We start from the raw sequence: 26,530 nt of genomic DNA, 5'->3' as shown, positions 1-26,530 counted from the left end.
GATGTGTGAGCTGAAAGTCATGGAGCCAAATGAGACATTAATTCATTCTAATGCTCGGACACTTTGAGATGAAGCGAGCGAGACTTGACGTTGAGTGTTACTGAACGAAACAGTACGAATACCAGCGTGTAAAATGTTCACGAACCCACGTCAAAGTGTGGAAGATTTCATCAGTCAAGGTCAAACTCATTTTCACTGACATTTGGAACCTTCTGATTTCATCATTCTCCAACCGGTCCTTCCCAGAGTTCACCGCTCCATCCGACTCCACCGCCGAGCACACAGAGCGCCTCGCTTCATCCACTCCTTCATGAAAAGGTTTCACACAATCCTATAGCTGATCCCAGGACTCGTGCCTGATAAGCAAGTTATAATGTTAACGATAAGACACGGGGGGGGGGGGGGGGTTGGACTGGGTTAAGGTAAAGTACAAAACAAGGTAAGAAGAAACGGCTCCTCTTCAGGAAAAGATGAATGACTCTGCACACAGCAGCTGTAAACAAACATTTGTTCTTAGCCTCATCACGCCTCTGTTTATGGTGATATATGATTGAAAGCAGATCGCACCCTGCCAGCAAGGGAGTCGCCAGCATGAGGAGAAAACTGCAGGAAGCATCAGTCATTTTCACTTCACCTTCTGAAGGATGGCTCAGTTGTTTTCAGCCTAAATCCCTCAACAATATATCAAGGTGCCTTCGTCCAAACTCCCTAACAGGAAGCAGTTAAAGGCTTCACTACCAATACCATCATGTGGATCTCTACTGGTTTTCTGCCTGGACTTCGAGATGCTTTGTGGTTATTTGACTGAAGCGTCAATGTGTCTCAAGATCAGTTCTTGTTAGACCCTCGTAAAGTGTCCTAATATTCTACAAAGTATCCTAAAAGAAAAATCGATTAAGTTGAGAAAGGGCTGCATTTTTGGGAGCATTTGCCCGTTTTATCTGATTGTTATTCCCACAATGTTTTAATCATGAAGACCTGAAGCAGAATTTGGTTAATTTAACATCTTCTTCCTTTGTAAGCTCAGGATAAGTGAGATGTAATTAAACACACTGTTATACTGTCATTCTGACTTGTAAACCTTGATGTGATCATGTAAACATGGTTCAATTATTCCAGTATGATTCAATCATGAATGTAACACAGGGACAGTTTCATCACTTTATTAATGAGTTTAATTATTTATACCAACAAACAAAAACTGTCTCTCTCCCTTCATCCCTCACTGTTCATCATCTCCTTTATCCAACCATTCTGTTCCCAACAATGAAATCCCCCCCCCCCCCTCCCCCCAGACAAGGATGATAAAAGAGCAGGGTCACAGCAAATTAAAAACTAAGTGACAGATCCGCCAATGGAGACAAAATAAAATAGCTCATTTAGTCAGCTCTTCATTTAGGAAAATATAGAGAACAATGTTCATGGTTTGCCGACACATACATACACACACACACGCACAAATACTCCAACACTCACGAAGTATCTGTGAAACATACATACCATTAACAGGACGAACCTGTTGCATTCGAGCGACACAGTGAGGGAAAACAAGACAGTCGGACACAGGAGATGATACATGTCAATGGACGATTCATTTTTCTCCTCCCCACACACACACACACACACACACACACACACACACACACACGGTGATCGACGCTCCCTCTTAACACCACAACCCCCTCCGCTCAGAGGCTTGTAACATTCCCTTCACATTGAAGTTAAATGAAAACTTCCAAATTCCATCTGTTGACTAACATGTGCAGCTATAGACACACTGATTGAACACCTCACTCCAACATCTGGATCTGTGTACAGTATCTTGGATGTCAAATTATTTTGCATGTGACATTGCTCGACTAAAAATTGGATAAAAACAAACAAAAAAAGAATATCAAAAAAACCAAATCCCTTAATTTTTACCACCTCAGAGGAAAATAAAAGTTTCCCCCACTCCCACCCCCTCAAAAACACAATACAATAAATAAAACACTTATGACAACATTTATGGGGGTAAAAGGGGAAAATATGATGAGAGAAATGGAGGGAGAGAGAATAAAAATGAAACATTTTGTTCTGTTTTTCCCCTCGTGAACCAGGGACTGAAATGAAATCGTATTTACAGACTGCGACTGAGGATTAACAGTCCGGCTGCGGCTGCACCGGTCTACTAGAGAAAAAAAAATTACAAGAACAATATAATAACAATAATAACAAAAATAATAAAATAAAAGGTACTTGATATTTACAGTTTAGCAGTGAAAAAAGGAGGAGGAAAGAGGGGAAGCAGAAGGCAAAGGGTGAGGGTGAGGAGGAAGCAGGGGGAGGCTCCAAAAGCTGATGGGTTTCTGGGGTTTAAAGGACATTTCTGGTCAGATTATTACCGTGATTAGTGGAAGTAATATAACGTGATCAACATAGGTTGAACATGCACATTTGCGTGGCAGAAGAAAGAAAGTAGTCTGTGCTAACGGTGGACCATTCGGCTGCGTGGACCATTCGAGAACAGCTCCTCTCACCAGTAAAGAAGAAAACGATACGAGCGTCGCGGGCTTTTTGGGAAGGGACAAAGAGGGTTTCAACAAATCTCTCACACAAAGCAAAACAACTAAATCCTCCTCCTGCTCACACAGTCATTGTCTACACAAGCTGAAATAACGATGACAAACCAGGTGAGCAGTGAACGCAGACAGTATTCTCCCTGTACCTTCTACACCTGATGCATTTCTTCTATGTAATCAAGCCGATATGACACTTAACACCGTAACAGTGACACAATAAATTAGGTGACTATTCACGCTACAGTGCTAGGCGACTGTGTTTATGACACATTGAGACTTGTGTTTTAGATGAAAGTGGAGCCCCACAGCCACTCCCCCCGTGTGACATAATGTTCACTGCTGGACAGTCCACATTACTCCCCCCTTGGCCTCCCCTCTGCTCCCGGTGGAGATGTGCAATACTCACTTGAGAGTCGACATGAAACGCAGGGTTTCCAGCTTAACCAATGACAACATGAGCTTATACAAAAGAAACTGAAGATGTGCACTCTGCTCGCATAAAGCTCCCACTCATTCACATAAAAAAAGGCAGTTGAGGAGCCAATATTCAAAAAGAAACAGTAAGACGGGCTGCGGTGCCCTGCTTTATAATTTAATTTAAAACCACCTCTCATCTAAAATGACATGGACAAAAATCAGCCAATATGTTCCGTCTGGTATCAAACTGGGAGATTAAAAATAAATTCGTCACATTTGTGAACTGGTAATATTTGAGTAGAGTTCAGGGTGGAAAAGGACAGAACAGCTACTCGTCTACAAGTCTGACATTTTTCAACCCTGCTAAGATGATTGTCAATATCAGTCAGGCCTTTGACACTGCCCTCATTCTCTACTCCAAAGCCAGTCACGCCCCCTTCTAGTGGCACCACCGCCACACTTAAAATGAGCTTATACGAATAAAAATAAAGAGCAAAAAAGGGATAAAAGTCAACTGTCAATTATAATACAGATAATCCAGCCAACATTTACAACATTCCTCTTCATCTCCCAAACATCCCAACCATTGTAATGTGTGTTTATTCTTATAGGGCAGACAAGGACTGAGAACAGCGGCTAATAAGCAGCTTATTAAGCGTGGCTACTTAACCGTCCTTAAAACAACGCATATCGTCCTAAAGCTCGCAGCAGCCATGGAAATCTCCTTCTATTGGAAATGGATAGCATTCAGGGTAAATAGCAACGCAGGTTGTTGATGTGGGTCTGTATAGTTTTTTGTATTTGAAGGGTTTGGAGCCAAGACAAAGGTTGCGAGGGAGAGGAGCAGAGATGAGAAAAGGAAAATGGGGCAAGAGCAAAAAAAAAAGAAGGACAGAGATGCTCAGGTGCTGTTGTTGATGGATCCAGGTGCTGAGCTGGGCTGGGCGGTACTGTCTGGGACACTGCCCTCTGCAGGGAGAGAGGGGGAATAACAATTGTCACTGTTACAGTCACAGGAAGAGTTCAGTCAAGTATTTTGATAAATAATTTAATCATTTTTTGAAACTATCCTCAATGTGATAACAAGGCGTTTCTGAAGTCTTTTTTAACTGGGTTTAAAGTTATACCTGTATAATACTGAACATATAGGTTGAATTATAAAAAATAGGTCAGGGTTATACTGACAATAAGGTTTATTCAGCTCAGCCACAAAAAAATATATTGCATTTTAAAATCTAAATTTCTAATACCAGAAACATTTCTCAGTATCAAAGGAAACTGTGGCATCAAAAACAATGCAGATTCATTTTTTACAGCCAAACATACCATGTGAGGCAGGCGATGTCTGTGCACGAGCGTGAGGAGGAATGAGTGTGGAGTTCAACTGGGGCTGAATAGACAGCTCTGCGAGAGCAGAAAAGTAAATACTTAATTACACATAAAACACTACAGGTGAAATGGCATGACATGTGAAGGTAATCAAAAGTTAAAAAGGAGAAATTAAGCATGCAGTCAAATCAAATGGGGGCAAACTGACCAACAGGACTGAAGTTGAAGAGGAGCGGCAGTTCTCGTCCGCTGGGCAGACGGGTGTTGGGCTGGCGCAGCTCGTCAAAGAAGGCGTGCGCACACGCCTCCAGAGGAGAGAGTCTAGTCACTGGCGTGTATTCCAGCAGTCGAGAGCAGAGGGCAATGGCCTCTGGTGGAGTACGAGGCTTAAACACCTGAAGGGAGAGAAAGACACATATTTAGGGTTCACTACTGATACCTGGAGAAAAGTTAGTCCTACCAGGAATGAAAGATTTTATAGAAACATTTATTTATGCGATAAGCTCTATTCCTCCAGATGTCTACAACCATCAAATTTAGGTTTGTACAACTTAAGTTATTTTATTTCATCCTGTGGCATATTTACTATTCATTGAATAACAAAAAAGCTCTTTCAGAGACACATAAATACTAGAATCTCACACAGTGAGCATGTGGTTAACTGCAGTCTGGCTTTAACATATGCAAAGAGTAGAAACATACCTTTGTCCAAGGGTGTGCTTTGATTTGTGGGAATTTGAACTCTGTGTAGTTCGGGTTCATCTCCCGGATTTGCTCCCTTGTTGGTGTCCCCAGAACCTGACAAACGAGGGTAAAAATCAATATTCATTCATATTAATCACAAGTAGTAGAATGTCCTGTGTGCCTGTGCACAAAGAAGGGAGGAGGAAGGATTGTCAGTTTAGCTGATAAGCAGAATATCATGTTTTCACAATGTCTCCATTTAAAAACACTATAAAGACACATTTCAGAATACATGTTTAGTTGTCAGGTAGGACTTGCTAAACCAAGCCTCAGGAAGGATTTATTTTTCTTTAATTCTTAAAAACAATGTTTCTTAATTTCAAAAATCAACACTAACAGTTAAGACCAGTTCCTCTGCCATAATTTGGCTTTCCTCCTGTTTGCATCCTCACTGTACCTTGATGATCTCTACTAGCTGGTCCACACCACTATCCCCGGGGAAGATGGGCTGGCCCAGCAGCAGCTCAGCCAGCACGCAGCCCGCCGACCAGATGTCAATGTTGGACGTGTAGTCGGTGGCACCAAAGATGAGCTCTGGGGCACGATAGTACCGTGAGCAGATATAGGACACATTGGGCTCCCCGCGAACTAGCTGCTTAGCACTAGAAGGTGGTGGGTGGGAGATGGAGCAGAAAAAAGGAGTGTCAGTCAACATGAACGTTTCATTTCTCCATGCGTTTGTTTCACAAAACTGCAGCATGTAAGCGAACAAGACAGGGAGGGAGGGAGGAATGGAGGTAAGACTGTTTGACAGATACAAGTCAAGACTGAGAAACAGATGGCTACGCAAACAGACAGCAAAATACACATGCATGCTGATAGATAGACAGCTACCACAATGCAAAGAGTGATTGGAGACAGACATGTCCAGAGGCAGTGTCAGCTACTGACCTGCCAAAGTCACAGAGTTTGAGGATGGCCGTCTCCGGGTCCACCAGGAGGTTCTGGGGCTTGATGTCTCTGTGACACACACCCTGGGAATGGATATAAGCCAGACTGCGGAACAGCTGGTACATGTACACCTGAGGGGGGACAGGGAGGGTTGGCATGATGCCCGTCAGTGTTTAACAACAGAATCATACATATATTCTAAGGTGAAGCCTCACTATTGTCATTCCCCCTGATCTTCTGCTTACTCAGGTGCCATACCTCCAATGCTTTCAGGATTGGTGCATAGTTTATTTTTTCAATTATGTAATTTCAGTATAATGAAAGCCAAATTAAAAGGATGATGTAATGTCAGCAGGGGCCAATATCCTAGAATTATTGAATGTTTCCAGTACGGTCCAGCTGTATGATACATTACGGTGATTCCTGATTAAATGAATAGTTAAATGAATTCAGCCCGGGCAGAAATTGGATGGATGGTTTAACTAATTAATAGTGACAGTGTTGACAATGTGACTGTCTGAAACTCCACAGAAGTGACTTAGCAGCCTCCTTCATCGCAATCCAATGTCACAACACTTTCAGTTTATAGATGTAAATCCCTTGACAGCCTGAAATCCCACACAAAAACAGAAAATACTGAAGAAAATTGAAGTTTCATGATTACATTTAATATTTTCTAAGACTAATAGCTCCACGTTCTTTTTTGGGAATCCAATGTTAAACTTGTAGTAACCCTGTCAATTTACTAAACAGTATAAATCCGGGTAGGTTTTTGTGACCTCAAATGACCTGAGCTAAGCTTGAGGGCAACAACGCTGTTTTCAGACTTAAATTCCTGAAAATAACCTGACTATTTGGTTTGTACATCCTCCAGAAAGTTGCTTTCACAAGGGTGAAAAATGATCTCTGCAGACGAGTAACCCTCCTCATCCCCAACCCCTGTTTGACATTTGTCTGCACATTCTACTCTGCCGTCATTTGATGCGTCTGTGGAATTAAGATGGTAAGTGTGTTCATATAAAATCACTGTCGTCATCACCATTATTACCCACAGGATGCAGTGACAGCAGGATGGTCACAGATTACAAAATGATTAAAGACAAGATGGCTGAGGGAGGATGGTCAAAAAGGGAGGGACAGAGAGAGAGAAAAATAAGAGGAGAGGAGAGGGGTGAGGGTGACAATGGTGAAAACTGGAGACCCAGACATGCTGTGATGAAAGAGTGTCGCTGAAGGATGGAGAGATGACAGAGGAGAAAGAAAATGGGAGAAATCCGTCTGCATCTCAAAGCCACAGGGGAGCAGCCGGCTGAAGAAGGGAAATGGGCCATGAGACAACTATAATGTCCTCTGTGCTGCTTCAGACACAGTAAACAAACAAACCGTCTCCCTTAAATGAGAAACCTTTTAGACAGGGAACCAAGTGTATTGCAAAAACATTAATTCACATGGGGCTATCTTTTATTTTCTGCTTTTGTAATCCTTAAACAGAGAATTGTCTGTGAAATACAAACAGGGAAATACTTAATTGTTCATTACATCGAGATGATTATTGAAAAAGAAAAATCCACCAAATTTTAGCAAAGATTGGCTCAAATAACTGATAAGCTTAATCCAAAAGACTGAAATAAAATATTCAAAGCTAAAACATATTTATATCTGATACATGAGACAGAAAATTACCAGTTAGTCATGAAAACCAGCAACTAAGAATGAATTTAAAAAGTACAAATGAGGCCCATTAGTCAAAATAAAAATATAAACTATACAACACGTCAGAGCTTATGACTTAAATATAGTTGTTTATCTTCTGCTCGAGTAACCATCGCAGCACATGATGCTGTTTGGCAGAGTGGATGTCAGGGCTTCACAAAAAAAAAAACAACTAAAGCAGCATTTAAAGTTACAGCCAAAGATGCGTTAATCCCACATCACTGCCAAAATGAACTCAAATAATTTCAAATTAATTTGCATTTGCAGCTTTGAGATAAACAGACGGGGATGAAACATGATCTCCATCGTAATTGTGATCGTAACAAGTAGAATTTAGACTGACCGGACAGTAATTGCTTGAAGGATTACAAGTCTAGTGTTAACCTCTTGCTACAGACAGAAGAGTGTAACGCCTGAATAACTGGACTTTACTTAACATTTATTTAGTAGTGTGATGAAGACAGTGAAGAGATAACATCCAGCTGTATGTGTATAGCGTCTACTTACCTTAACATAGATGATGGGGATGGTGGTCTTGGCCTTGTTGAAGTGCCGAGCCACCCTGTACACTGTCTCTGGGACGTAGTCCAGCACCAGATTCAAATACACTTCATCTTTCTGGAATGGATGACAAATGGATTGTATGGTTAGAAGTGGAAGGTGGCATCTAAAGCCAATCCAGATAATAAATACCACAACCACTGCTATGAGCATGACCCGCTCAGCAAACCAGTATGGGAGCTATGCTGGCTTGGATATGCGATAAGAGAGTAAACAAAAAATTATGACTATAGTTATAAGCAGCATTTAACTATAATAAGAATAAGAAATTAAATATTTAGTTTAGGCTTTGTACAAATGATCTTAACTTAATATTTGCTACAAACAATGACTAATTAAACTGTTGCATTAGGGCGCATTGACATTATACTTGAGCTTTATAAGCAATGAAACGCATCCATCATTAAGAATGTAAACATTATTGATAAGCCTCCTATTGCAAAGGGGAGAATGTTCAGGCTCGCTGGCACCAACGCAGTATTTTACTCATAAACCATCAAATCTTTCATTATAAACTATGATACATGAATGTCTACCCTTGAAAGAGGTGAATTTTAAATGAATGTGTCATCCAGGTATTCGGTGGCAATGAAAATTCTGTGCTATGCCTGCTATGTCAGATAGAATTTAGTGCACGTCACGGTGCATATAAAGACCCATCTTGGTCGGAGTAACTCAAGGACACAAATATTTAGTTTCTTAAGCATACAGATCAGAAGGTAATATTGCTTGTCAGTGTTTCACAAATTCATCAGGTCTTGTGTTTGTTTTCAGGTTTTAAGTGAGACAATAAATAAACCTAACTTAGATGCTATTGCTAGTATTTCTAGATAATATAATAACACTTAGGGTAAAGCCACAATAATAATTGGAGACTTATAATAAAAACTGTGAATTCATGTTACAATAAAGACCAAGTTCTACTAGTCCAGAACATGTCTATTACTCATCCTTGATGCATGCAATACATAAATGGCAGGGCGTGGTGGCTGAGTTTCTGCCAGGAGCTTGATTCATAAAAGACAAACGTCAGAGCATACACACCTTCTCTCCACTGGAGTAGAAGAAGTAACGTAGCCTCACAATATTGCAGTGGTCCAGTTTCCTCATTATTTGCAGCTCCCTATTCTACAATGAAGAAAGGTAAAATGGAAAAACAATACAGAATGTGAATTGTGTAAAACATATGACAAAGTTAATTCAGGAGAGTTACTGGAGTTGTTCATATTCTAATTCAGGCAGGCAAAGACTAGTGTTTATAATAAAAAAAGCTTTTTTTCCACTGTAATTATCAACAGTATTTAAACAAACCTTAAACCTCTTGTCTTGGAGAACTTTCTTAATTGCCACCATCTCCTGGCTGTCAATGAGGCGAGCTTGGTAGACGACGCCAAAGGAGCCATTTCCTATAACCTTTATGTCTGTGTAGGACACTTCCTGAGGGCGATCGGGGCCCTGGCCCGGTGTAGCTACCACCGTCGTCACTTTGCCACTGTCTCCTAGGGATAAAAGCACAAATACACCTTGTTAGAGAGATAAAGATTCATCCTCATCACCTGCTTCAGTTTCCCTTTAAACCAACGTCACTTATAGAGAGAAAGCTACATGTCAACAAGCTCTCCCGCCATCTTTTCTCCCTTCTTTGAATGGTAGTGCTCGACGCGGTGCCTCCCTAGACACATTACACAGGCTGGTAATGAGCTCCTGAAACCTTTCACAACACTTTCTTTTGCTCCCAAGGGCAAAACTAGAAGGAAACCAGAGTTTTTTCCTGGCCGGGAAATTAGGTGGCGGTGTACCAGGCCTGGGGCAGACAAAGCTCCACTGCCCCAGGCAGAGGGCACAACGCCGTGGCACGGACCCGGGACCCACACCACCGCAGACACCCAGTGCACAGTGTTCATATTGGTTCTTTTCATACATGTTTCAAACGTAAAACAGTTATATTTTTTCAGCCCTGTCAGTTATTCTGTCAGAATCCTGCTCTGTAAACCAAATTAAGATAGTGAGAGAGAAAAGAGAGAAGCAGCTGTGTCAGTGTGTGCAAGCCATTACCTTTCCCTCAAGTTCTGGTGCTCAGTTCTCTATGCAGGTAAAACTTAGCTGGAGCTTGACCCACACCGTCTTAAAGTTAATAAATTGTTAACAGTCTACAACTGTATTCCAAACATAACCAGAGCTAAACTACAGTATCACTACTATAATTACAGAATAAATTAACCAATACAAATTATTTTAGTTCCCCCTGAAGCAAATATCTCTGCTTCACTTACTTTAATCTCAATTAACTCAATGTCCCAATTCCAATAATAAACATAAACTGCCAGGACGAGTTGATACAGTCCCTGTTTGAGAATCAGCGAAGCAAAGATTTTGTAGGGTGCATTTATTTTAGTATTATTACATTAAACTTTAACAGTTTATTTGTATATTGTCAATAGGATATCGTAATAGGTTTTTATATTTGCTAGTATGCATTCTTAAAGAGCTAACATATATGGAGTTTTATCATTAATGACAGGGCCCCGTGTGTTTTAACGGCTTGGGTAAATATGTATTAGAACAAGATGGTACTGGAAAAATCTAGAAAAATCTACAAACACTAGAATCAGCATAAGCAGAAGAAAATGTGTTTATGTGAGATGAAACGTTTGGGTAAGATTCACCTGCTGTGATGTTGTGATCCAAACCTAAACTTGTCCAACAGTGTCACTGTCAGGCTGATGTTTGACCTTGGGAATCAAGCAGGGAGATGCTTGAGATCCAGCAATCAATGACAGCTCGAGTTAGGGTCAAGGAGCTGCTCAGTGTTTTCCCTGCGTGCACGTGTTTGGTCACGACTGATTTGACAAATCGGCACCAGAAGCAATGACACTGGGATGGGAAGAACATCCCAAAAGAGGCCTGTTGCCAAAAGGGCTTGTCAGAGCCTGTGATAAAACATTGCGTGGACACTAGCACACCCAGAAGTGCTACCATTTCCTGGGCTTGCTCACTTCGCCTGTCTCAACAGGACCCCTCCAGATCTCTAGCTGGTCTCGGGTCTCAAAATGGAGTCAGACAATTACTAAAAATCTAGGGCAGAAATTTGGCTTCGCTGCCGAATATTTCTGGCTGTTTAATTATCTGCAGTAATATTTGGTTATTCGATAAATTCAAAATTAGGTGAGTATCTATCTGCAATTTATCCTCAATGTCATTTGAAAAATATTATTTTCTGTTTTGGCTTTTTTCCACTAACAACTTTGTCAAGGTTGAAAGTAAACAGCAGCCGACAGCGTATCCACGTGATTGGCCTAGATCTGATCTCTACCCTGAGGTCAGCAGGAAATATTTAGCCATTGAGATCAGCCGCTGTGTGGTTCCTTTAAATTCATCTATTGTAGCCCCACAACACACGGCTCCTCTGTTTCCTTTTAGAGTCACTTTCACACACTTCTTAAACAACTTAGGACAGGGGGGAGCAAATTTAATATGAAGCAGCTGTGGCATGATAGTCCCCTGAATAATGATTGCACAGATGAGCACTCTGCCCAGCTGTCAGTGTATAGCTTTGGTTTCCGATACTTCAGTTCATGATGACTAAGAGGAAAAGGATGAGCAAAGTGACTTTCGTCGCACCCAGGCTCACAAGTAATTAGCTTGAAGCTTGTTTGCAAGTGTAAAGACTAAGTGCACTTCTAACTTGATACAACGATCAGCAGTTGCTGGATGAATTACAATTACTGGTTCACACCTTCAATGGCCAGTGGGAATTATAACGGCACCACACATTTGCCCAAGGTCTGAACAATGTACAAGAGTTTATATCAGTTGATATTAATAATTATAACAATAATGTCAAATAATGTTAAATAATATTTACTTTAAGTTTAAAGACAGACTTTTGGCTCCAGAGCCAAGGTTGAGGTGTTTCAATTGACTTAAATCACAGTAAACACTTGAATTAGAATGGTACACGTCTGAAATGGGCGACCCTGGATTAGTATTGGTGCATCCCTCTCTTGATCATTTAGTATGCTGCTAATAATACAGGTGTGCGTCTCTGGGTTCAAGGACTGTAGCCTGGTTGGAGATGACTGATACAACAGGATGTAATGACGTGTCATAAACCCAGTGTTAAGGAAAATAAATTATATTTGAAATGGGGAGAGATATAATGTCAAACCAGTGACTTGACCGTGTTCTATCGTGAGCTGGAACAAAACTAAAATGCGATAGCACCAAGTATTGAAAACCCAAGCAATTAATGATACTTTCGTAAACTTATGTTTGATCGGACCGATGCAGATTTTTTGACATCATTTTGGTTAAGAGTTGTTTTCGACTACATAAAAAATTTGAGAGGTTGGAAAGAATGTGCGTCTGCCAAATGTAATCACTTTACGTCTGTCATGACGCCATCCCTAAGCCTTCGATCGGCACAAATGGATAGATATTCCCCCGCCCCCCTTACAGTCACTCTCAGCTCGTCTGTCAACTCCTCTTCTCAGTGATTACATAGTGTTATTTGGTATCGCTGAAGATGCCATTTAGGTGTTCGCACAGACATGTTTAATTTTATGTGTCAAACATCTGAATGAGTATCGAGTACTAGTGATCAAATCCAGGCTTTTAATGCTACCTGTTAAGGAGGAACAGCTATTCCTTCACAGCTGCACTAAACCATTAATCAAGTTGTTTAACAACGGTGAAAGGAGGTTAATGGCCACATTTGTATTGGGTGACTGGTGGTATTGGCAGAATCACAAAGTGTAGATTTAGCAGATAGTAGCCTTCAATCTAACAACTTAGGTTTATCTAAATTCTACCTGAAGGGCAAGACAAAGTTTTTGGAGAGCTTATTTTTGGGTGTGAAACTGTTTGGTTTATTTCGACAAAAGGTACAAATAGAGATACAATTTCAGGCCGGGGCTGTTGTTCACTGTAAATGGGACATAGCTTGCAGCCTTGTTAGCTTGACTGACACAAAGCAGCCAGCTACACCACAAGGGAAAGTGGAGAAAGCTTGACTTTTCATTATTGCAAATTTGTCAATTATTTATGATGCACCTTTAAGGAATAACAAACATAAAAGGGGTTAAAGGCACGTCGAAAGAAAACCATTGCCTTGTTGATGCTTCCTGCAGCAGCAGATGCTTAAAGGATCTATTATTCAGTTACAGTAGAGTATGTATATAGAGTATTTGCTCCAAACAACACAGCCGCAGATCTACAGATTCATGGACGGCCAGATTTCATCTATTGACACCTACTTTGAATACATGTATAAAAACTAGGTCACGCAGTGTCTATTTTGTGTAAAGGAGCAGGTTTGTTTGGGTGCCTGTAGGGTCCTGGGACCTATTTCACAAAAACCATGCTCTCAGTGTGTTCAGCATAATAAGTTAAGACTCAGGGCACGGTCGCACGTATGCAAATGTGGCAGTGACGGTTCTGACGAACCTTCCCTCATGATTCAAAGTGGAGAAATGAGAGTGAGGAGGCGGATAAAATATTTGCTTCCTGTGGCGAGGCAAATCTCAGTGCAGCTTGGCATCGCACTCAACTTCGCTGAACTTTGAGACCTGCGATATTCACTTCGCATATGTGTGACTGTGCCCTTGGAGGAAAAGTCATCATGCATGTAAAAGCAGCAAATGTGAACGAACCAAACGACTTGGTGAAGATCTGCAGCCGTACAACTTCTGTAAGACTTAAAAACACGACAGCTTGGTTCAGCTTTAATCTTCACAAGTGTTCATTTTCTCTGAGTCATCAAACTCAGTATGGAGTTCTTATCAATTCTTGAACAACTCGGGTTATGGTTTCTTGTTATGAGGTTGTTCTGTGACACAGGAGCCATTTCCTGCAGTCTCTTGCAGACTGTTGTTCTGCACACGTCTGTCAGACCCCTACAGGTCTTCAGCCGACTGCTGCAAAGCACACAACCCCTGAGCATTCTGCATGTTCTTGTCAACACACCACCAAAACCAACTAGAGGGACTTTGTTCAACAACACTCAGCCAAAAAGCGGCCCACTTCCCTGATATCTAAAGATTCCCCATGATTAACTTATGGAAGAGATCAGCTGCCTGTGGTGACCTTATGTATGCATAGGTGTATGGGTCCAGGAAAGCAGTTAGATAACATACATGTAGGGTCAACATTTGCTGGTTAATAAGCAGCTTGAACTTGGACATTTGGGAAATTGTCATTTTTTAGTGAGTTTCCAAGTATTTGGGCCAGATCTTTATCAAACTCTGGTACAAATGATAAGTGCAGGATCGGACTTGACAGAGTACGACGCCTAAAAACATATATCTAATAATTTCCAACCTACTCTTACAAGCGTTAGCCAGCTAGTTAGCTCCCACATTTGATATTAATGACGGGTACATTAGAGCGCCTGCTAATACTAGCCCTCTTCTTGGGTTACAGTCCAGTAATAGTGGTTTGGTGATGACGGGGGAAAAATTACACATCGTTATTTAATAACCGTCAACACATCAACGGTTAGGTTGTTGGTTTGCCACCGGCAGCTAACGATAGCATTAGCTGTGCGATAAAAGCCCTTGATCCCAATGGTTGCTAAATGAAAAAACACAGCTAGCGTTAGCCGGGCAGCTAGCTCAAGTTAGCTAACCAGCTAAGGTTAGCACCGCGACAAAGATCGACATTAAAACAAACCAGGGCACATTTCTTCCAGAATAGTGCACGACCCGAACCCCGGTAACAACACGGACCACCCGGCGTATGGTAGAAATGCCAAATGAATACTCACTGGGCAGTTTCAAATTGCCAAAGCTCGTCGAGCTGCTCCCAGTGGCTTGTGGAGCCCCAGTTTTTCCTGTCGAGCTTCCCCCGGCTACTGCTGATCCGGCGCCGGCTGCAGCGGATCCGGGAGCTCCGGGAGGCTCAGCGAATGAGCTGGCCCTGGCCCGCCCGCTGCCGCTCATATTTGTGACAACTAAAGCCGGGGCAAGGTTGAGCGTTAGTAGCGACCAGGCCCACGCAGACTGGAGCTCTATCTAGATGTCTTCTAGGGCTTCATACAAATAAAAACTACACTTACAGCGTTCTGTACGGGCTGCCCGTCTCCCCCTTTCTTCCTCTGTACAGCGATGATGGTGGGGGGGAGGGAGGGGGAGAGGACAGGGGAGTTGACGCACGACGACGTAGCGCGCGCAAGGGTTGATGGGAAACGGAGTTGTTGAGAATCCTCTTTACAGGACATAAATAACTCTCAGTGTATCGTGCAGCTGGTTTAAAGGGATAGGTCACCCCAAAAATAAAAATTCCCTCATTATCCACTCATCAGTATGCCGATGGAAGGGGGGGGGGGGGGGGGGGGGGGGGCTTGAGTCCACAAAACACTAAGTTTCCATCAAATCCAAAACAATTCAAGTAACTGGTGACCACTTCTTCAATTGTAAGAAGAAAAAAAAAACAGATAAAAGAATAAAATGCCTCCATATGTTCCTGTTGTTTCTTATCCAAGTGTCCATGAGCCCCGATGTTCAAATTCGACTGGAATTTGGCGTCATTTACATTGTGTTTTTAGCCTTTAAATTAAATTTGTCTGTAATCGAACATGCTTTGCTCTGATAAAGAAAGCATCTTGCTTGAAAACAGAAACCAGGCCAAACCAGATCAATCTACCTGATCAATCTTATCTGGCTCAATACATATAAATACTCCACGTCGTGATCTGCTTGGTGTAATGAAAATCATTTTTCATACAGTATGGATAGAAAATAAGTAAACATCTGTAATAATTGTACTGAATGTTTATGTTTGTCTTTCAGTTTGGCTATGGGCATGTAACCAACATAATATTGACAGGGTCATATACTATAAGCTATATATATACTATTTGTGTATTTACTATACATAGGCATCCACATAAGCACACAAGTTAAAATACAAATTTTGCTCTCCCCGTATATTTTGATATATTTGTACACCAATAGATAGATAGACAGATATATCGAGATAGATATGCCTTGGAAAGGTAGTTGTGTACAATGACAATAAATAACATGAATAATATTTAAAAAAAAACTACAATTCCCATCAGTAAAGCACAGTCTGGGACTGACAGCGAGCCTGTCCAATCACAGCATTTTAAATGTTGAAACTACCGCATTGGGCGGGGCTTCGCAGCACAAGAATGGAGGCAATCGGCGGGCAAACGTTTCTCTACACGTTTTGAAATGTGATCGTCCGAGGACTCTGCTCGCTTTTTTAATTCCCCTGTGACGGAGGGTGACGAGGGACCGAGAGAAGACCCGGGCCCGAGGGAGGCGACCGCACGCGGTATCGGAACAACGACAGCGGCCGAGAGGTAAGGGGGAAAGAAGGGCCCGCCGTCGTAGCCGGAAAGCTACGGGTAAAAGTGTGTAGCGCCGCCTGACGGACCGCCCGACGAACCGGGCAGACGCTGTCAGGAAACCGCGGTGTCGAGAAAAGGTCTGCAGTATCTGAGGGAGCGCCGCCAACAGCTCTCCATACGCCATCACACTGTGGACCCAGGAGTGGATCCCATCCGAGTGGAGAAGCCACACCACTGTAGTCAGTGGTCGGGTCGGGAGCAGGGGAGGGCCTTCATCCAGCTAACGCCTGGAAATGACGTTTGTCCCGGGGCTTGTTCCCTCGTTTCTCTGTGTAAACACTGACATATTTGAGTCCTTTTGACTGTAAACACACGACGTGCTGCCGCTGCTCTGTGTCACGTGCTGTCATTTTCATGTTGTCTCCCCACACAGGTGAGATCTCACACTGGAGCCCTGGATGGGAAGCAAGCAGATCAGACTTTGGACACAACAGTGGAGTTTCACTTCAGCACCCACCGACCTCATCACCTGTCACAGATCCTCCTCCAGGATCCCGCAGTCCCCATAGGACACCACACACACACTCAACATGGAGGAGCAGCAGGAGGAGCCGGAGGGCGTCTACGTGGAGCACCAGTACATGTGCAGCGAGTGCCACCAGCTCTTCAACACCCTGGACGAGGTGCTGATCCACCAGCAGATCCACACGGGCTCCGAGGGAGAAGTGGACGTGGAGTTGAGTGAGGCCATGATGGGGCAGACCCAGCACTACCAGTGTCTGGAGTGTGGGAGCCTCCTGGTGAACCCGGAGGAGCTGCTGCGGCACCAGGAGATGCACATGAGGGAGGCTGGCCTGGAGATGGAGCACCAAGGTGACATTGGTTTCCGTGAGTTTTGAATGGGTTTAAGAAACTGGAAGTGGGAGAGGTGTTGGTCACGTACATTGACTCCTCTGTGGAAGTGAATGGATGTGATCTGTTTGTGCAAAATACCATGTAGAGCGAGTACCTCCAGCAAGGCCCCACACATCCAGATCTATCTCCAGATGTGCAAACACCCATGCATATCACCTCAGATTGTTATTTTCAAGATCCATGAATTATTCCGAGAAATCCACTGAAATGTTTTAATCTCACAATGTTGAAGACACAAGTTTCCCTGGATGTGCCGCATCATTCCATCAAGATTCATGTGATCCCTCCCAATAGTTTTTGTGCCCTCGTGCTTAAAACCAAAAACCCAATGAACAAACGGACGGGGGTGAAAACATAACCTCCTGGGTGGAGGTAATAATACAGTCGTATCAAAGTAAGCAAACTGTTCTCAGTGAAGCTGACTACAGACTCCTCACACTGATTTACACTCAGAAGCCAGGTTGTTGGTTCAGAATAAATCTTATTTGTAAAGTGGACATTTTGCCCCTACTCATTGTAAGCGTTAGAGAACTAACTCACTCTGTGTGTTTGTCCGTCAGAGCTGTGCGAGGTCATGGAGACGGAGGACGGCGGGTCCGAGGCTCAGGTGTCGGGCCCGGTTCAGTACCAGTGTCTGGACTGTCTGGCCCTGTTCGAGGCGCCTGACGCCTGGCTGGAGCACCGGCGGACGCACAGCAGGAGCAGCACCCACAGCAACGCAGAGCCCACGGTGAGTTAAAAGACTAATCCGTTTTTTTATTGTTTTCAATTATCAAGTTATAAATCAAAATAACATTTAATTTAATAATTGCAGTTCTCATTAGGGTGGAGGAGGCTGAATATACGAGTAGTTGTGTTGTTTCTCACATTGAAGAGTAGCTGGGTACGGAAAGCTGTTTAATGTTACAGTGGCTCCCTGTTTGTTTTATTGTTGATCTTAAGATATTAGTGAAAACCTTCAAGGCCTCCTGATTATTTTGAAAAATAAGTTCCTTCCTGAATTTGTCTGAGTTGTTTGTAAACTCGAAATTGTTTCTTTTATTAACAGCTTCATTTACAGTGGTAGAAGTACCTCAGAAAGTGCTTCTTGATTCAACCTGACATATTATCCTATTTTAATTTAGTTATTCTTATCTATTGATCACAGCAGTAATTTACCAGGACATAGTTTAAAATGTGCTGAGTCATTCATGTGTGTGTAAACAGTTTCTGGTCATATTTTTCTATAAATCCAAAACGAGCACTTTCAGAAATCTCTCCTTGTTGTTTTCACTGTAAGGAGAATATTCCCAAGATTGGAAAATAAGCTCCTTCCACTGTTTCTGATGTTGAATTCATGACTCGTTGGTAATGACCACGTTCTGTAGACTATTCAAATCTCAGCACAATCAAAAGTTATTACAGTGACTCTGATTTGGGTTGTGGTTCTGTGATTATGCCTGAATGTGTTTGTCCTGATCAAACCATAGACATCCATTCTTCAATGCGCCAAATAATCGATTAGAATAAATGACTTTCAAATGTTTTGGCAACTTTGCTGTTCTACAACTGCAAATTATCAGACATCACTTATTTATTTAGTAACATTGCATCCACACCTTGTTGCCCTGTTAAACAGGAGTATGTGCTGCAGCCTGATGGCACCGTTACTCCACTGACCAGTATGCAGAATTATGTGCCGAGTGAGCAGCAGAATGGGGAGATCTTGGCCCAGGTACTTTGGTTTGTAAACATTTCACAGCAGATGTGTGGATAGTTTCACAGTCTTGACTTAGTCTCTGTACATTGTTCTGTGTTTTCACCAGGTACTCGCTCAGCAGCAGCAGCAGCAGCAGCAGCAGCAGCAGCAGAGGAAACGTCGCTCCTTGTCTAAATCTGCAGCAACCTCCCGCTTTGCCCTGCTCCCCCCCGTGACGGCGACCCCCGGCTCCGCCACCATGCATCTGCAGATTCTCACGGCTCAAGTCCTGGCAGACAACTCCACTGCCACCAGCCAGCGGCGCTCCAAGCTGCCCGCTCTGCTGCCCGCTGCCGGCCGGGGCACCGCCGCAAAGCGGGGGGTCCTGGAGAACGGCGTCCAGAGACTGGAGTTGAGGTTGGCCCCGGCCGTGCAGGAGCTGCAGCAGCAGGCTGAGGTGTTAGTCATCCACCCTTACGAGTGCTCAGAGTGCTCCCTGCTATTCCAAACTCCAGAGGATTTCCTCCAGCACCAGGGGGAGCACTTCCTGGGCCAGGACAAGGAGAGCGGCGAGTCCGGGGTCATGAGTGGCTTCGAGGAGGCGCGAGGGAGGGAGGAGGCCACGGAGAAGGGGGAGGACATCAGGATGAGGGTGGCAGAGAAGAGAGACGCCTGCTGGACCAAACCTCAACAGTGTGAGCTCTGCCACCGCACCTTCACCTCAATCAACCGGCTGGCCGCTCACAGGCGTGTGCACGAGCAGGGCACGCACGAGTGCCCGGAGTGCGGCAAAGTGTTCAAGAAGGTGACATCGCTGCAGACGCACATGCGAACCCACTCTGGTGTGGCCAGGTACTTGTGTGTGGACTGCGGCAACGGCTACACCACTGAGATGACTCTCATCATGCACAGGTAAGTGGCTCGGACAGCGACACATCCCAGATACTAACGAACGGCCCACTAACTCGACCTTTTGACCTTTTCCTGTTGCACCTTTTCTTGCAGGAAGTCCCACACGGCAGACCCACTGCACAAGTGTCAGTTCTGTAACAAAACCTTCACCAACATGACCAAATACCTTTACCACCGTCGAACCCACCTCAACCGGGACACTCCTGGCACACCCGCCACTGCCTCTATGGTAGGACAGTAACACCCGGGCCACACTGGGTGCAGCGTGTGACGGCCGCTGATCTGCTGCATCTCGTGCGCGTCTCTTCATACGCGGAGTACGTCTGCTGCGATGTGAGGTTCCTGGTATGACCACTGAATTTCCTCGAGTAAAAGAAGTCCTATGAACTCAACTAAATGCCAGGACTCGACAGTATGAAGCCACGCATCTTCTGGCTTTTACTTTGAAATGTGTACAGGAAGTGTTTCAAATATTTGCGACATATTCAACAGATAGACTTTAAAAATGTGGTGGAAGCTCGTTTTCGCTTTCACTTAGAAATATTTTTAGTCCCCGACTCACTAGAGGAGCAGTGCGGCTCCACGCAGGCAATCCGGCCGCTCTGACCTCATGATATGGTCTCCAAAATGAAAAGCAAAATGTTCCGCGACACACGCACGTCACTCACGCATCCAGTGTGGCCCCGGTAAGAATATCCCAAACCTCACGTTATATTGATGTAACATATGATTGTTGTCGTATTTAGCTCTCAGCTCCACGGAGAGCCTCTCGTTCGGCCCTTGCCATCCTAGAGCGAGCAAGAGAAAAGAGAAATGCTCAGACTACAAAAACCGGCCTGATGGCCCCTCTCACAGAAGAAGAGATGGAAAGTCTGGAAGACAATCCAGAACAAAGTTCTCAGACAGAAGCGGAAGGAGATGAGGTAGGGAAAAAGGCAGAGGACCACACCATGGAGGTTTCCCCCCCACTTGAAGGTAACAATGATGTGCCTGAGCAGGTGGAGGAAGCCACCAAGTCTGATTTGGCTACAGACACAGTTTCTCTGGATGACACCGATGCCGGCGTCCCATCGAGCTCCAGTGGCTCAACAGAAGCTGCCTCGGCTGAGTCTTCAGAGAAAGGGCCTTTTTCCTGTCGCTCCTGCAGTAAGACCTTTCCCTCCCAGCTGCAGCTGGTTCAGCACCGACACAAGTCCCACGTCACCGAGCGCAGCTTTGTCTGTGGAATCTGTGGCAAGTCCTTTAAGAAGCAGATCCACGTACGCAACCACATACGGACACACACGGGCGAGAAGCCCTTCCAGTGCTCCGACTGCGGCAAGACCTTCTCGTCTTTAGCCAATCTGATGAGGCACAACCTCATCCACTCTGGAGTGCGCCCGTACCGCTGTGATGTGTGCCACCGCTCCTTCTCCCAGTCCTCCAACCTCCGTCAGCACAGCCTGATGCACTCCAACGCTGCAACTCTGTGCTGCCCGGACTGCCCCGCCTCCTTTCGCTGGCCCTCCAAGTTGGCAGCACATCGCTACACCCAGCACCCCGGGTCTCCGGCCCCCTTCCCCTGTTCTCACTGTGGGGCTGGCTTCCTGAGCAGGAGGCAACGAGACAACCACTGTCTGGAGCAACACCCCACCCTGGTGCAGGCTGCTGCGGGGAGAGAAGAGGACAAAGGGACACACAACCGATCACAGCTGGCCAGAGACCTGAGCTCAGAGCCCTCCACCTCCGCAGGATCAGGGGATTTAACCGGTCATGTGCGGGGGGATCTAGATTGCAACATTTGTGGGAAGAAGCTCAACTCTCCTGCCAATCTGCGTCTTCACAGACTGAGCCACCTCGCCTTAGGCCCCGGGCGGACGCGGGCCACACCAGGGAAGCGGCCTAAAGCTCACCAGTGTCCCATCTGTGGTAAACAGTTTGTGTCTTCCTCGGGAGTCGCACTTCACCAGCGAGTCCACACCGGCGAGCGCCCGTTTCCCTGCCAGGTGTGCGGCAAGCGCTTCCGTCAGAACACGCACCTGCGAGAGCACCTGCGCACACACTCGGGCGAGCGTCCCTTCCGCTGCGAGGTGTGCGGAAAGGGTTTCATCCAGAGCATGCACCTGGCCGAGCACCGGCGAACGCACACGGGCGAGCGGCCGCATGTTTGCGCGCTGTGTGGCAAAGCCTTCAAGACCTTCTCCAACCTGAGGAACCACAAAAAGACCCACGCCCGGCAGCAGAGGCTGGACGAGGAGGCCGCCGCTCAGGCTGCCATGGAGAGCGGCTCCGCTGTGACGGTGGTGGACGCTTCAGCGGTGGAGCTCGCCGACCGGCAGCCTCAGCTCATCCGGATCCAAGCCTCAGATCTTCAGCAGGTCGGAACTGATTTGAACTCATTACAGAAAATACACCAAACTGTTTTCAGCCCTGCTTTAAAGGACAATCTGACTGTCATACACACTAGGTTAAACATAGTGTAACATTTGCAAGAGGACACTTATTCATCACGTGTAGATTTGATTGTGTACCAGTTCTGGGCGTTTAGTTGATATTTATTCGGAGTTCTGTGTCCCCCTCTCAGACACAAGGAACTCCTACCATCATGTGCAACGAGTTCGGGGAAACCATCGCCATCATTGAGACGAGCGAGGGCGCAGTGCTGCCTCTGGAGCAGGCCTTGGAGATCTATCACACGGCTCTGCAGAACGGCCTCGCCATGGACACGGCTGCTGTGGACGGACTCCAGCTCATCTGAGGACGAGGACCAGTCAGACAAACTCAACCCTATCCCTGTGAGCTCCTGCTGAACTGACGAATCAACTGCTGGTCCAACTGAAGCAAAGGCTGGCTGATTTACTGTGAGGTTGAGAGTTCAGTTCAAAATGCATGTTATGTTCAGCAAATACACCAAAGTTTGTCTACTCCCCTCAAGCAGTGAGAGGGACCACCTCTGAGGTTATGTAAATTAAAGAACATGGCGTTCGTCATGAATAAGGACCACAGGTTTGTGCCCCGCGGAATCAGCAGGATTTTATCATTAAATAAGATGTGACTTTTGTTTAAGGTTTTGGTCAAAGTGTTCTGTTGTAAATAATTGAAATCAATAAATGTTTTTTCAAGATCAACATTTCCAGTCTCTTAACGTTCATTTTACCACAGCCGCAGTCAACACTGTAGAGATGATGTGAAGCTTGTTTTCATGAGGTAGATAAATAACTTCCGTAACAGGACAAAAATACACCGTTCTCTAACCACCCCCCTCTTTTTATGTCTGCTTAAGGAAAACCCATTTTTCACATTACCAGCAATAAAATCACTTTAATCGAACACCTATTTTTATTTGCATACTGAAAGATACAGATACAAACCTTAAATTATTCATATAAATTCCTCTCCTGCAAACTGGAACAGCAAAACAAGGAGTATAACACAAAAACATTAATAGTCATATTTATTGTTTTTTTCCATGTCATGTTTTTTACCGTCTGTAATAGGTGTCTTAAAAGTCAACGTATGTTCCTTATCAATAATATAACGAGTCTACTGACTCTACAGTAATTATTTACAGCACAACCAAGTCTTGCACAGACACAACCAGTATAAGGTCCTACCAGTTCTCTATTTGATTTGTTACCCTCCTCTCACTTACTGCAGGTTTCATTCTCTCGACCTGTCTATGAAGGAGGTCTGGAGAGAGAAATAAAGTGACAACGGGAAGGAAAGAGGTGGAGGAAGGGTGTGTACAAATGTTGAGGCTATAGAGCGCGGGACAGAGAGGCATACAAGGCTGTCTAAAACATACGGCTTATTACTGTTGAACGAATTTAAAAGGTCTGCGTCGAGTTTGTCTTCCTCTTTGAAATTGAACCATAAAAAATAACTGCACCACAGGTCTGTGCTGAGGCGAGAGGCTGGTCAAGGGAAGACTACAACGGAGGATAAGCATCCTTCACCTGTTTCCAGAAGTATTAAAAGAAAACTAGTAAGAAATCAACAACCGGCAGAAATGAAGGAAAATGTCTGCCAGCGATGAGAATAGAACCAAGGAGCAGGATCCACTATAATGATAGGAGGAGGAACAACAATAACCATAAGAATAGTACGACAACAAACTGAATATGACCATGTTAAATACAAATCATTAAAAAATTCATAAAACTGCTTGGCAATAGAGGGTTAAGGCTGCAGCAGCCGGACCTCTGCAACAAAGAGCCAAGATGTGCCTGTTGATTCTAACCCACCTCCTTCCTTCATGGTTCACAAGTGAGAGGCACAGGAATGCTCGCTTCCTTCCCCCTAGCGTGGGCTCGGGGGGGGGGGGGGGGGCAGTCGAGAGAAGGAGGACTTGGCCAGACAGGTACTTGCAGGAATGATGGCACTGCCAGAAGTCCACTTAACCGCTTGAGTCCATGTATCAGTCTGTCCTGTGTAGACCTCCCTGAAGGTCCACGTGTGAACAGAAAACGCGGGGGGGATTTTTCCAGGTCCGTAGCAGCGAGTGCTCTTTGTCAAATCAAATGGTTTCAAGCTGTTTTGGAGGCCCAGCCCCCGAAAGTCAGCAGAAACAAGACACAGGCTTACAACTGTCAAGTCTCCATACAGGTTGAACAGACACAATACTGCTTCTACTCCCTGACCCTATTAAAACAATTAACAAAACATAAAATGTCCTATTTTTATTTTTTTTAAACGGCTGACTTTCCACCACCTCTGAAAGGGCTAAACAGATCTACGTCCAAAACAAGAACCCTTTCTTCCATCGAGGCAAATGAGCGCAGCTGTACACAATGGTCCTTCGTGACTGGCATCAATGGGAGCTTCCTCCAAGGTGGTTAATACAGAGTGCTAATTCAAGTGTGGGATGTAAGAGTTTGCAGAGTGTGTGTGTTCGTTTTTGTGCCACTAGGTTTTTCACGTGTTCACGTGTTTTTTTGGTACAAGGATCACACATAAAAAAAAAAATTCCCAATGTTGCATAAAACATCTCTCACTCAAAAGGTCATCTGAGAGAATGAGAAGGAAAAAGATGACATCATCAGGGTAGATCAAAAAGTGGATTTGAAAAAAAAAAAAAAAGGGTAAAAGCGCGTAGTTGGTGGAAAATGTGTGACAGCAGCAGTCACTGATTGGTCAATCTCGATGAGTCAACCTCCTCATCTACAGGAGTCCTGTGAGTCACGAGGATCCTCTGGGCTCGCCTCTGTCCCCTGCTCCCCTTCTTCGTCCTGCAGGTCGCCTCCTCCTCCTCCTCTCGCAGAGGCTTCTCCCGACTGAGATCCGGAGGGTCCAGGGAGGGAGCAGGCGGAGTCAGGGAAGCCTAAGGCAGAGGCATCGGAGGGGGTAGCTGTCTGCATGATCTTCTGTCGAACCTCCCTGATCTTCAGCTGTAGACAAACCTTGGTGGAAAGATGTCCGAGTATCTTGTCTGGAAGGCTGCAGTGGCCTGAGCTGGAAGCGAAACAACAAAATGAAATAAAAAAACAACAACTTGTGTCTGCAAGTGGAAGCTCACACTGATCAATTGTGTCAACAGTACAGAGTGTGTGTTCTTGTTTTACCTGAGGGGAAGAAGCCCTGCTCCTGGAACAGCTGCATGACAAGCGCTCTCCTCTGGTCCAGCGTTCGACTCAGAGACGAGTACGGGCACTTTGTTCAAACTCCAGTTCTGTCAGGATGTCTTCTCCATCTGTGGCTGGGAGTGGGGACAAATAGGTGGAGTGGTAGAGACTCCGGGTATCTGGTTACAATGATGAATGATGTTTGTTTATGTCTCTTCAAAACAAATATCAGGCACATTTGATACAATCCAACAGAAAAAAAAATTAAGTTGAGAGCAAATTACTTTGCTACACTAGGGACACCAACCCACATTTTTTAAGGGAAAAATTATATTAATATAATTATATCATTATTTTGACTCATTGAAATATCACTTTTGAAATCGCATGAAGGTCAAAGTAGTTCAGAGAATCAATAAACCATCTTTAAGTCTAAAATTATTTACAATTCAAACAACACAGCTACTGCCATTATATCTCCTCATCAGCTGGAATTGCAATAATCTCAATACCGGCTCCCAGAGCTGGCTCTCATTATATCTCGTGTTAACACTAACTTGTTGGGAAGACAGCTTTCTGTTATAAGGCACCCTACATCTAGAATGAGGTCCAAAAATCGTTAAAGTTGGCTCATTTATTTCATTAAAAGAGTTGTCGAGGTCTTGTTTCATGTTCGGCTGGCTTCTCCCTGCAGTGATTGTAACTGTTAGTTGGGTTTAGCTTTACCATAGTATTTTATAGTATTTATTGAATCGTCAGGGTTGATTTGTGACCTTTACTTTGTATTGCTGTATGTATATATGCATATTATTTTTATTCTTATTATTTATTTCTCAATTGTTTTACTCTTTATTGTACCCCGGCACTGTATTGTAAATGAGGGTCTTATTCCTCAATGTGTTTTGCGAGCCTTAAATAAATAATCAATCAATCAGATCCCTTATTCTACATTACT

The 26,530-nt window shown here is 44.3% G+C and overlaps 3 protein-coding genes across 5 annotated transcripts in view; 1 reads left to right on the top strand and 2 right to left on the bottom strand.

The window, feature by feature from the left end:
- Nucleotides 1-1,147: 1,147 nt before the first annotated feature.
- On the bottom strand, nt 1,148-15,330 carry gsk3ab (glycogen synthase kinase 3 alpha b). Its single transcript, XM_062400003.1, has 11 exons — nt 15,271-15,330; nt 14,980-15,165; nt 9,528-9,715; nt 9,261-9,344; nt 8,163-8,273; nt 5,943-6,073; nt 5,449-5,653; nt 5,010-5,105; nt 4,516-4,702; nt 4,305-4,382; nt 1,148-3,947 (listed from the first exon to the last, which is right to left on the bottom strand). The coding sequence occupies exons 2-11, from the start codon at nt 15,152-15,154 to the stop codon at nt 3,880-3,882; spliced, it is 1,323 nt and encodes a 440-aa protein (XP_062255987.1). The 5' UTR covers nt 15,155-15,165; nt 15,271-15,330; the 3' UTR covers nt 1,148-3,879.
- Nucleotides 15,331-16,362: 1,032 nt separating this feature from the next.
- On the top strand, nt 16,363-23,142 carry znf526 (zinc finger protein 526). 3 transcript variants are annotated; one of them, XM_062399889.1, is made up of 8 exons: nt 16,363-16,542; nt 16,964-17,403; nt 18,006-18,175; nt 19,064-19,159; nt 19,251-20,035; nt 20,129-20,264; nt 20,782-22,392; nt 22,599-23,142. In XM_062399889.1, the coding sequence occupies exons 2-8, from the start codon at nt 17,121-17,123 to the stop codon at nt 22,770-22,772; spliced, it is 3,255 nt and encodes a 1,084-aa protein (XP_062255873.1). In that variant the 5' UTR covers nt 16,363-16,542; nt 16,964-17,120; the 3' UTR covers nt 22,773-23,142. The 3 variants fall into 3 exon arrangements, with proteins under 3 accessions (XP_062255873.1, XP_062255871.1, XP_062255872.1); XM_062399887.1 differs by having other exon boundaries at nt 16,964-17,418; XM_062399888.1 differs by lacking the exon at nt 16,363-16,542 and having other exon boundaries at nt 16,553-17,418.
- Nucleotides 23,143-25,286: 2,144 nt separating this feature from the next.
- cicb (capicua transcriptional repressor b) overlaps nt 25,287-26,530 on the bottom strand; it is a gene marked incomplete in the record, with an annotated part of 30,497 nt that continues 29,253 nt past the window's right edge. Inside the window, 2 exon segments of the mRNA XM_062399871.1 lie at nt 25,287-25,465; nt 25,576-25,709. Coding sequence (XP_062255855.1) covers nt 25,645-25,709 — 65 coding nt within the window.

This window comes from Platichthys flesus, chromosome 11 (assembly GCF_949316205.1).
Source record: "Platichthys flesus chromosome 11, fPlaFle2.1, whole genome shotgun sequence".
Lineage (NCBI taxonomy): Eukaryota > Metazoa > Chordata > Actinopteri > Pleuronectiformes > Pleuronectidae > Platichthys > Platichthys flesus.
The sequence above is the reverse complement of the archived record's forward strand: the minus strand, read 5'-3'. Positions and strand labels throughout refer to the sequence as shown.